The 12090-nt window shown below is 43.5% G+C and overlaps 1 protein-coding gene across 5 annotated transcripts in view; it reads right to left on the reverse strand.

Moving 5' to 3' along the window:
* LOC122551273 (serine/threonine-protein phosphatase 6 regulatory ankyrin repeat subunit C-like) overlaps window positions 1–12090 on the reverse strand; it is a 227043-nt gene that overhangs the window by 13406 nt on the left and 201547 nt on the right. For all 5 annotated transcript variants that reach the window (XM_043692915.2, XM_043692917.2, XM_043692912.2 and 2 more), the window contains one exon: window positions 2004–2086. In XM_043692915.2, the coding sequence (XP_043548850.1) occupies window positions 2004–2086 (83 nt within the window). The remainder of the gene's footprint in view (window positions 1–2003; window positions 2087–12090) is intronic.

The raw sequence follows: 12090 nt of genomic DNA on the forward strand, positions 1-12090 counted from the left end.
GGCACGGTAGCACAGTGGTTAGCACTGTTGCCTCACAGCGCCAGAGACCCGGGTTCAATTCCCGCCTCAGGCGACTGACTGTGTGGAGTTTGCACATTCTCCCCGTGTCTGCATGGGTTTCCTCCGGGTGCTCCAATTTCCTTCCACAGTCCAAAAAAAAGGTGCAGGTTAGGTGGACTGGCCATGCTAAATTGCCCGTAGTGTTAGGTGAAGGGATAAAATGTAGGGTAATGGGTTTGGGTGGGTTGTGCTTCGGCGGGTTGGTGGGGACTTGTTGGGCCAAAGGGCCTGTTTCCACACAAAGTAATCTAATCTAATATAGGAGTAAAATTACAGGTTGGCCTCTATTTCTGACAGTTGATAATAGTTATGTGAATTCTTAAAATAAAAACAAAATACCGTGGATGAAGAAGATCTGAAAGAAATGTAAGTGCTGAAGAAACACAAAAGGTCAGGCAGCCTTTGTGGAGAAAAAGATTTGACACTCTTCCATAAAGAGTTCCAAAGAAGAGTCATGGAACTCAAAACATCAACTCCATTTCTCTCTTCACAGAAGCTTCTGGTCCTGCTGGGTTTTGCCAACACTTTCATAGTTTATGCAATTTCAGGTGGTGGAATGAATCTGTACATTTTGCCCAAGATGACAATTTAGCTCCATAGTTCATGTGATTTGATAATTTTAAACCTTTTTTTATTGCATTCTATCATAGTCTTCCATAACTTTTGCACCTCCCTCATGAGAAAGGACATCCTCACACCATCTAGTTTGTCAAGCCCCTTCAGTATTTTATTTGACTCAGTCAGGTCATCTCTCATCCACTTTGGAGTTTAGAAGAAAAAGTCAAACCTGTGGAAAGAGGCCATTCAGCTCATCAAGTCTGCACTAACCCTCTGAAGAGCATCCAATCTAGATCTAATCCCCAACCCTATCCCCATAATCCCGCTAATTCACCTACCCTGCATCCTTGGACACTATGGGACAGTTTGACATGGCCAATTCACTTAACCCGCACATCTCTGGAGTATGGGAAGAAACTGGAGCATCCGGAGGAAACCCACAGAGATAGAGAGAATGTGCAAACTCCATGCTTAAGGTGAGAAGAGAAAGATTTAAAAGGGACTAGAGGGTCAATTTTTTCACATAGAGTGTGGTGCATGTATGGAATAAGCTACCAAAGGTGGTGGTGGAGACTGGCATAATTACAACATTTTAAAAGCATCTGGATGAGTACATGAATAGGAAGGATTTAGAGTGTTATGTGCCAAATGCTGGCAAATGGGATTAGATTAGTTTGGCATATCTGGTCGTTATGGATGAGTTGAACCGAAAGGTGTACATTTCTATGACTCCATAAAGACATTCACCCAAGGCCGGAATCAAGCCCGGGTCTCCGGCATTGTCAGGCAGCAGTGCTAACCACTGAGAAAATCCATTCATTTGAAGAATCAAACCTTCTCGAAACTGCCTCCAATGAAAGTATATCCCTGCTTAAATGAGGCCACCAAAACTGCACACGATTCTCTTGGTGTGCACTCAATAAGGACCTGTGTATTTCCTTACTTTTAAACTCCATCCCTCTAAGCGAGCTAAACTGAACATAAACTTCCCATTGGAAGTGTATTTCAGAGATCAGATTAATGTAACATGCATCCATGCTCTTCCTTAATCATCACAGTAGTGTCCACTCAAGAATGATTTGAAAAATTCAGTATGAACAACAATAATAGAGATGGCCAAATGATTTGCAATACAATGAATGCTATTACACTGGGCCACAGAAGTGTAATCTGTGGAATGCAAAGACATCAGTTTTAAATAGCATGGATCATAGTGATGCACATACACATTATAGATTTTTACTAATCAATACACTGGGTTTAGGAAGAAAATAATTCACTTGGAAGTTTTATAGTGGTTTCCCACCTCTGAAGATTAAATGTTCTGGATATAATCCATATTAAAGTTTGGATATAGTATCAAATAGTCTTTTTTTTGTTCTTACTTTGCTACATGCCAAGTGAAGAGCTGTATTCTTGTTGATGTCTTTGGAAGTTAAGTCAGCGTTCGCACTGTTTACCAAGATCTCTGAAATTGAAAAATATTTTTAAACAATGATTTTCAAAGGAGTCATCAAAGTCCAATTGCTGCATTATTTTCACATTAAGCTACTTAGGTCAATGGAACCAGTATTCAAGACATCCATGTCCTTTTTTGGTTTCAGTATCAACCAAAAATTTGTCTATTATCGTAATATGGGTAATAATAATATGTGTTAATAATACATTTGTCAGATGCCTCACTAACTCTTTGGTTCACTAGTCACTGCTTAGTATAAACTATGGACATTGAGAATTTGTTTTTAACAAGTAAATGCACAAAAGGTGTTCGAAAGAATACATGCCACAGATGGTGTTTACAATGACATTTACCTTCAAGAAAAATTGCGACTTTGTTTGATAAAAGGCAATAGGTTGAAGTTAGTGACTGGGGCAGCAGCCTTGTCCACTAGCTGGACAACCAGTGAAAATGCCATCATGGCTGTTTCCAGGAGAATAGAAACAGGAGAAATCGACTATTTGGCCTCTTGTCCTTAACTCTACATTCTCTCATGTTTATTCCCCTTTATCCTAGACTTCCTTGAAGATTGAAAACCGAACTCAGCCATGAGTATATTGTAAAGGCAGCCTTTTTTTTTTGGAAATATAAACTATAAAATGGAGTTTTGGATACTGTGTTGCAAAGAATGAATTAGTTTGTTTTAAACAATTCAAAAGAAGTGTGGAACTGTGTGACATACATTTCTTTGTTATACAAGGACCTCTAACATTCAGAGAAACTGCTTTTGAGAGACATGCTTGTACTATACATCTTTGGGTTAAAATAATGTCCGAAGGGGGAATCCAAGACAGTGGCAACCTAGAAGGATCACATTGCTAGACACAACTATAAATAGTCCCATCCACGTTACGGTGAACAAAAAAATAAAAAACAGTAAAAGAGCTACAGAACCTGAAAATTTCATTTACCTTTGTTTTTGCTGCAGGAGAATGCCAAAGAAAGGAGGGAGTTCACCTGGGGCCGTGGCTGTAGTTCAACCCACTGAGGTGGCGGGCTTGCTTACTCACCAGGCTTTGGTTGGGGAGCTCACCAAATCTCAGACGTCCTGGGGAAGCAGATTGAAAGGAAAAGAAAAAAAAAGAGGAAAAGCTGGCCCTGGTCTCTGCTATGCTGCAAAAGCACGAACAGCAGCTGGAAGACCTGGGGAAAACGACTGATGCCCTCGAATGCCGGGTCACAGGGGTGGAAGCAGAGGCTGATTCATCCAAGAGTCAAATTGAAGTCCTAGAAACACAGGTCCATAGTTTGCTGGATGACCTTGAAAACAGGGGCAGAAGAATCTGTGTGCTGTTGGCATGCCAGAGGGGATGAAAGGTGAGCAGCGAGTGGAATTCTTTGAGAACAGGCTCAAAGGGGGAAGGGAGGCGGAAAGGGGAAGGATAAAGATTGAGAGCGCCCACTGGGTCACGCCACTGAGGCCAGAAATGGACAGGCTCCCTCGCCCTGTTCCATCTAAAGACAAACAGAGTCATGGAAGTTTCCAGAACCCAGGGGAGGGATCAGAGGGAGTTGGTGTGCAAGGGCTCAGGATTATGGTTTTCCAAGACTTTTCAGCAGCTGTGACCCAGAAGAGGAAGTCCTACGACGTCATCAAGAAGAGATTTGAGAGGGGTTGGGATCCAGTACTCAAAGATATCTAGCGCTGCTTTGGATTCATTATAATGGATCGGTACAATTATTTGACTCGCCAGACAAAATAAGGAACTTTACGGACACGCTGCCCTAAGCCAAATGATTGAATAGGCACAGGTAACAGTAGTTTGGGTTTGTCCTTCTTCAGACAGGACTTGGTGGAGTCTCCTTTTGTTGACAATTAAATTAAATTATGCTCCAAATGGATAGAGTATTTACCTTTAATTTCTAAGTTAAGCTATATCAAGGGATGGGTGAAGTATTTACTTTTAACTTGCTTGTGTATATTACTAATTTTTATTTCTTAAATTTTTTCTACTTTATCCTGCATTGCCTGTATTTGTGGTGCAACTCTAACTAGTAGGAGTTAAGAGGATGATTGGGATGTTAATAGGATTTTGGGATGTGTAGGTGTCTCCTTTGAATGGGGGGTAAATTCCTCTAATCAGTACCTTCGGCACTTTTTATTGCTTTTCTGTTTTTTGGTGTGCATAGCTTTTGCAAGTTTTGTAGGTTTGTTGGTTATAGCTTTTGTGTATGTAGTTTTTGTTGTGTGGACTTTCTTGTACTGAAACTCGACGATTCGCAATTCGAGTTCTTCCTCTCTGGAATCTAAATCGTGTTATAGAAGGTTATGGCTAAGGATGTGTTCAAGTGATGTACCTGGAACATTAAGGGGAGTCACTCACCAGTCATGAGGAAGGTAGGCTCCAGTCTTAAAGCGAGGGGGTGGAAGTTGCCTTATTGCAAGAAACACATCTAGATGATGCAGAACATTTGAAACTGCAGAATGGGTATGACCGAGTTTAATTCTGATCTGTCAAAACTAGGAGTTGGGGGTGGAGGTGGGGGGAATACTTGTTAGGAAGAATCTGCCATTTAAGTTGTTACAGTGTATTAAAGACACACACAGGAGATTTGTAATCCTTAAAGATTTGATAAATGGGTAAGAATGCGGGATCTTAAATGTTTATTGTTCCCCAGCCCACCCCTTCAGGTTCTTGATATATGCACTTTCTAAACTAGTTAACCTCGCATCTCAACATATTATTGTGGGGGGATTTTAATAGATCCTACTATAAACAGATTGCCCAACGGGCCCCCCCACCCTGATATCTTCTTCGGGATCTAAGCAATTAAGGGATTTGTGTGTTGAACTAAGACGGGTAGAAGTTTGGAGGCACCTTCATCCTACTGTTAGGGATTTTATGTTTTTCTTGAATCTGCACAAATGCCATACCAGGATTGATCTCTTTTTGACTCCTGTAGCACATTTGGGCTCAGTGGTGTCATGTACAATTGGCAATATCACTGTTTCTGATCATGCTCCAGTGCATCTAATGGTCAAGATTGAGGATATTATGGTAGGTTTGAGGCAGTGGCAATTGAATCCCTTCATCCTTAAGGATAGCACATTTACTGAATTCTTTTCTACTGAATTCAGGGCTTTTTTAGACATTAATTCAGGTTTGGCCAGTAATCGATCCGTTCTCTGAGAAACTGCTAAAGCCTATGCTAGGGGGTTAGTTATTTCCTATTTTGCCATTAAGAAATGGCAGAGGGGTGAGCAGCAACGCTTGCTCGAGACATGTCTGAAGACAGCTGAAAAGGCATACTTTGATAGGCCTTCATTGGCTAAACTACAGATGATCACACAGTGCTTTGATCCACATCGAACTCCACGCTCACACAGAGAGCTAAGAGGGAGCTTACATTTGCAAAACAAAGGTTGTTTGAGCATGGGGATAAACCGGGCAAGTACTCAGCATATTTTACCAGGAAAAGGAGTGCTCCCCAAGCCATTACTTCAATCAGAGAAGATACTGGAAATTTAACCCATGGTTCCTCAAGGATTAATGGTGCATTTTGGAAATTTTACTCCAAACTATACCAGTCTGAAAGTTGAGAGGGCTAGGATGGAATCTTTTTGGAAGAATTTGGACCTCCTGGGAGTGACCCCTGAGCAAGTGTTTCGCCTTAACACCGCACTGTCATTGCAAGAAGTGCAGGAGGCGATGAGGCAGCTTCAGGATGGAAAAGCGCCTGGTCCCGATAGACTTCCCAGTGAGTTTTATAAGGAATTTATAAATACACTGTCAGGACATATGTTTAGCATGTTTAGTGATTCACATAATCGTGGCCGCCTCCTGCCATCTTTGAGAAAGGCAAACATTTCTCTTATTCTTAAAAAGGGAGGGCCCTGGAGGACTCTGCGTCCTATAGGCCCGTCTCACTTCTGAATGTCAATTTCAAAATCCTAAGACTCTTGCACTGAGACTAGAAACTATGCTGCCCGCCATCATTGAGGAAGATCAAGCAGATTTTATAATTGAATAATGTCAGGTGATTACTTAATATGATCCAAGTATGCTGAAAATGTGTTGCTGGAAAAGCACAGCAGGTCAGGCAGCATCCAAGGAGCAGGAGAATCGATGTTTCGGGCATGAGCCCTTCTTCAGGAAAGACGACTCCTGAAGAAGGGCTCATGCCCGAAACGTCGATTCTCCTGCTCCTTGGATGCTGCCTGACCTGCTGCGCTTTTCCAGCAACACATTTTCAGCTCTGATCTCCAGTCCTCACTTTCTCCTATGATTCAAGTATGTCAACCACCATTGGTACAGGGATTAGTAATCTCTCGAGACAGCATTTGACTGGTTCGAGTGGCCATACCTTTTTTCTACTTTAAAGTGGTTTGGCCTGGGTAAGGTCTTTATCAGATGGGTAAAGGTTTTGTATAGTAAGCCTCTTGACACGGTTTTCACCAATGGTGTGCAGTCAAGTAATTTCAATATTCTTAGGGGCAGTCGACAGGGCTGTCCCTTATCACTGCTGCTTTTCACATTGGTGAGACAATATGTAGGGATCCCAATAAATCTGGTCCAGAAGTGCAAACAAATTTATATAAGATTGCAATGTACGCAGATGATGTTCTTACCTTTTTATCAAACCCAACAGTTTCAGTGCCTGATCTGAAACAGGGCATTAATTTGTTTGTCGGTTTTTCGGGTTACAAGATCAACTTTGCAAAATCAGAGGCCATGCCCATGCATGGTCTCCTGAAAATGCTGGAGGACAAATCTTGATTTCCCTTTAAATGGTCACAGGAGGGCTCTCTCTTCTTAGATATATAGCTAAACCCGAGGCACTACAACTATAGTGTCTCCCCTCCTCCTCTAAACAAGTTAATAAGATACGGTTCATTTCTAAACTTCCTTTATTGAATATAAGTTTATTGCTGGATTTTATAGCAATTGAATTAAGCTTTCTTGTTTAGTATTGTGTGGGCGTTCAGATAAGTGGGGTATGGATGCTAGGGCAGTTGCTTGCTGCTCCTGCAGAATGTAGCAGGTGAGAGACATGACACGTCTCCGCTGGCTGCATCTGCGGGAAATGCACCCAACTCCAGGTCCTTGAAAACCGTGTTAGGGAATTGGAGCTGGAGCTGGATGAACTGCGGATCATTCCGGAGGCTGAGGGGGTAATTGAGAGGAGTTACCGGCAGTTGGTCACTCCTGAGGCTCAGGATAATGATAGATGGGTTACAATCAGGGGGAGGAAAGGGGACAGACAGACAGTGCAGAGATCACCTGTGGACATTCCCCTCAGCAATAAGTGTATCGTTTTGGATACTGCTGAGGGGGGATGACCTACCAGAGGAAAGCCATAGTGGTCAGTTCTCTGGCACGGAGCCTGACACTGTGGCCCAGAAGGGAAGGGGGCAGAATAGAAAAGCGCTAGTGGTAGGAGACTCGATTGTTAGGAGAATTGACAGGAGATTTTGTAGTCAGGATTGGGATTCCCGGAAGGTATGTTGCCTCCCTAGTGCCAGGGTCCGGGACGTCTCCGATCGGGTATATAAGATTCTGAAAGGGGAGAGCGAACAGCCAGAAATCGTGTTACATATTGGCACCAATGATATAGCCAGGAAAAGGATCGAGGATATAAAAGGTGATTTCAGGGAGTTAGGGTGGAAGCTGCAGAGCAGGACGAACAGAGTAGTGTTCTCGGGTTTACTACCGGTGCCACGAGACAGCGAGGCAAGGAACAGGGAGCAAGCGCAGCTTAACACATGGCTGCGCAGCTGGTGTAGGAGGGAGGGCTTCAGATATGTAGATAATTGGGATGCCTTCTGTGGAAGGTGGGACCTGTACATGAAGGACGGGTTGCACCTGAACTGGAAGGGGACCAATGTCCTGGGTGGAAGTTTTGCTCAAGTGGTTCAGGGGGGTTTAAACTAGTATGACAGGGGGGTGGGAACCTGAGCTATATACCGGTGGTGAGAGTTGATGGAGATGAGGCAATAGCAAGAGGTAGCGCAGCCATTGGGAAGGAATTTCCTGGGAAGGAACCAATGGATCAGTTAAAGTGTGTTTGTTTTAATGCAAGGAGTATCAGGAATAAAAGTGATAAGCTTAGAGCATGGATCAGTACCTGGTGCTATGATGTTGTGGCCATAACAGAGACGTGGGTTTCTCAGGGACAGGAATGGTTGCTGGATGTTCCAGGTTTAGAACATTTTAAAAGAATAGGGAGGGGGGATAAAAAAAAAGAGAAGGGGGTGTAGCACTGCTAATCAGAGAGGGTATTACAGCTACAGAAGTTACCATTGTCGAGGAGGGTCCGCCTACTGAATCAGTATGGGTGGAAATTAGGAGCAGTAAGGGAGCAATCACCTCATTAGGGGTTTACTACAGATCCCCCTAGTAGTAGCAGGGACGTTGAAGAAAGCATAGGTTGGCAGATTTTGGAAAAGTGTGAATGTAGTAGGGTTGTTGCAATGGGTGACTTTAACTTTCCCAATATTGATTGGAACCTCCTTCGAGCAGATGGTTTGGAAGGAGCTGTTTTTGTAAGGTGTGTTTAGGGGGGTTTCCTAACTCAGTACGTTGACAGGCCCACAAGGGGAGAGGCCATTTTGGATTTGGTGCTCGGCAATGAGCCGGGGCAAATGTCAGATCTTGCGGTGGGACAGCATTTTGGTGATAGTGACCACAACTGCCTCACATTCTAGATAGCTATGGGGAAGGAGAGAAACAGGCACAATGGGAGGATATTTAATTGGGGAAAAGGAAACTATGATGCTATCAGATGTGAGTTGGGAAGCATGGACTGGGAGCAATTGTTCCATGGAAAGGGCACTATAGACATGTGGAGACTGTTTAAGGAACAGTTGTTGCGAATGATGCATAAATGCGTTCCTCTGAGACAGGCAAGAAAGGGGTAAGATAAAGGAACCTTGGATGACGAGAGCGGAGGAGCTTCTCGTCAAAAGAAAGAAGGCAGCTTACGTAAGGTGGAGGAAGCAAGGGTCTTGCTCAGCTCTACAGGATTACAGGCAGGCAAGGAAGGAGCTCAAAAATGGTCTGAGGAGCCAGGAGGGGGCACGAAAAAGGCTTGGCAGGAAGGATTAGGGAGAATCCAAAGGCATTTTACATGCATGTGAGGAATAAGAGAATGATCAAAGAAAGAGTAGGGCCGATCAGGAATAGCATAGGGAACTTGCGTATAGAGTCTGAGGAGGTAAGGGAAGCCCTAAATGAGTTTTTTGCTTCTGTCTTTCCTAAAGAAAAGGACCTTGTAATGAATGAAACCATTGAGAAAACCAGGTAAGCATACTGGAACAGATAGAGATTGAGGAAGCTGATGTGCTGAAAGTTTTGACAAATATCAAGATTGACAAGCCGCCAGGGCCAGACTAGATTTGTCCTCAGCTGCTTTGGGAAGCGAGAAATGTGATTGCAAGATCTTCGCATTCTCGCTCTCCACTGGAGTCATACCTGAGGATTGGAGGGAGGCAAATTCAAGAAAGGATATAGAGAAATCCCCGGCAATTACAAACCAGTCAGTCAGTCCCACGTCTGTCGTCTGCAAGGTGTTAGAAAGGATTCTGAAGGATAGGATTTATGACCATCTGGAAGAGCATGGCCTGATTAAATGCAGTCAGCACAGCTTTGAGGGGTCATGCCTGACAAATCTTATTGAGTTCTTTGAGGATGTTACTAGACATGTTGATGAGGGTCGAGTGGTGGACGTGGTGTATATGGACTTGAGCAAGGCATTTGATAAGGTTCCCCATGGTAGGCTCGTTCAGAAGGTCAGGAGGAATGGGATACAGGGAAATTTAGCTGTCTGGATACAGAATTGGCTGGTCGACAGAAGACAGCGAGTGGAAGGAAAGTATTCTGCCTGGAAGTCAGTGGTAAGTGGTGTTCCACACGGCTCTGTTCTTGGGCCTCTACTCTGTAATTCTTATTAATGACTTGGATGAGGAGATTGAAGGATGGGTTCACAGTTTGCAGACGACACAAAGGTTGGAGGTGTCATTGACAGTATAGAGGACTGTTGTAGGCTGCAGCGTGACATTGATAGGATGCAGAGATGGGCTGAGAGGTGGCAGATGGAGTTCAACCTGGATAAATGCGAAGTGATGCATTTTGGAAGGTCGAACTTGAAATTTGAGTACAAGATTAAAGACAGGATTCTTGGCAGTGTGGAGGAACAGCGGGATCTTGGTGTGCAGGTACATGGATCCCTTAAAATTGCCACCCAAGTGGACAGGGTTGTTAAGAAAGCATATGGTGTTTTGGCTTTCATTAACGGGGTATTGAGTTTAAGAGCCGTGAGATCTTGTTGCAGCTCTATAAAACTTTGGTTAGACCACACTTGGAATACTGTGTCCAGTTCTGGTCGCCCTATTATAGGCAAGATGTGGAAGCTTTGGAGAGGGTTCAGAGGAGGTTTACCAGGATGCTACCTGGAATGGAGGGCTTATCTTACAAAGAGATGTTGACTGAGCTCGGGACTTTTTTCATTGGAAAAAGGAAGGAAGAGAGGGGACCTAATTGAGGTGTACAAGATAATGAGAGGCATAGATAGAGTTGATAGCCAGAGACTTTTTCCCAGGGCAGAAATTGTTAACATGAGGGGTCATAGTTTTAAGCTGTTTGGCAGAAAGAATAGAGGGGATGTCAGAGGCAGGTTCTTTACGCAGAGAGTTGAGAGAGCATGGAATGCGTTGCCAGGAGCAGTTGTGGAAGCGAGGTCATTGGGGATATTTAAGAGACTGCTGGACATGCATATGGTCACAGAAATTTGAGGGTTCGTACATTAGGTTTACCTTACATGAGGATCAATGGTCGGCACAACATCGTGGGCTGAAGGGCCTGTTCTGTGCTGTACTGTTCTATGTTCTTCTATGTTCTATGTTCTATGACTCCAATCTTTGATTGGCTATTTAAACCAATTTTGCCCATTTATTTGACAGAATCAAACAAGATCTTCGAAGATCGGAGACACTCCCAATTTCTTGGCTAGGTCGGATAGTCCTCATTAAACTGAGCATTCTCCCCTGCCTTGCGTATCAAATGCAAATGTTTCTTCTTTTTTCACGAAGCAAACATTTAGAAGACTGAATTGCTGGTTCAGTTCCTTTATCTTGTATCGCAAGCGACTGCTTATTAAACTAAGCTGCAGCTACCCCACAGACTGGGAGGAAAAGACCTCCCAGATATCAAAAATTATCAGTTAAGCTCGTTGCTATCTTATGTGAATGACCGGGCCTGGCAGGACCCTCACTCACTATGGTTGGACATTGAAGCATCTCAGACAAGATGCCCCCTTACTAGTTTGCTGTTCTTGGACAAAATGAGGACAGTTAAGGAACATTGCCATAATCCAATAGCTATTAACACTGTTAAAGCATGGAGGACAATGCGTCAGAGTGAGGGCAACATTGCCAAACCGTCATTTTTTTATACCGATAGTTGGTATGTTGGGTTGTCAGCTGGGATCGACGGACTCTGGGTTTAAACTATGGGCAGCCATGGGTGTGTCTTGCCTAGGTGACTTATTCGAAGGGGATATACTAACATCTTTTAACCAGTTGGCTCGTAAATATGAGCTGCCCAGTAGGGACCTTTTCCTTTTTTTTTCCAAATTAGAAATTCATATAAAAAGACACCACACATCTAACGGATTCTTATAGATATGACACAGAGAAGAGGGTGCCAAGTGCTGAGAACACACTTGCTGTCAGCAATGTCTATCACATATTGGGAGAGGGCCCCTCGGACAAGTCGAAATGGCTCTGGAAGTTATGGGAGAGACAGCTGAACATTGAAATCTCTTCTGAAATATGGGAGGATATCTGGGAAAATGCAAGAGAGATCTCGATTTGTAACAGGAACCATGCCTTGCAATTGAATATTCTCTGAGGAGAAAGTGAGGATATTCTCCACAGGGTCTACTGCCTTTGAAAATATAAGTGTGGGTATCTCTAATGTGTCGTAAATGCAAAAGGAGTATGGGTATGCTCATACATTGTCTCTGACCCTGCTGCA

This window comes from Chiloscyllium plagiosum, unplaced genomic scaffold (genome assembly GCF_037043375.1).
Source record: "Chiloscyllium plagiosum isolate Xiang-an unplaced genomic scaffold, Cpla_swu_hap1 HiC_scaffold_7, whole genome shotgun sequence".
Lineage (NCBI taxonomy): Eukaryota > Metazoa > Chordata > Chondrichthyes > Orectolobiformes > Hemiscylliidae > Chiloscyllium > Chiloscyllium plagiosum.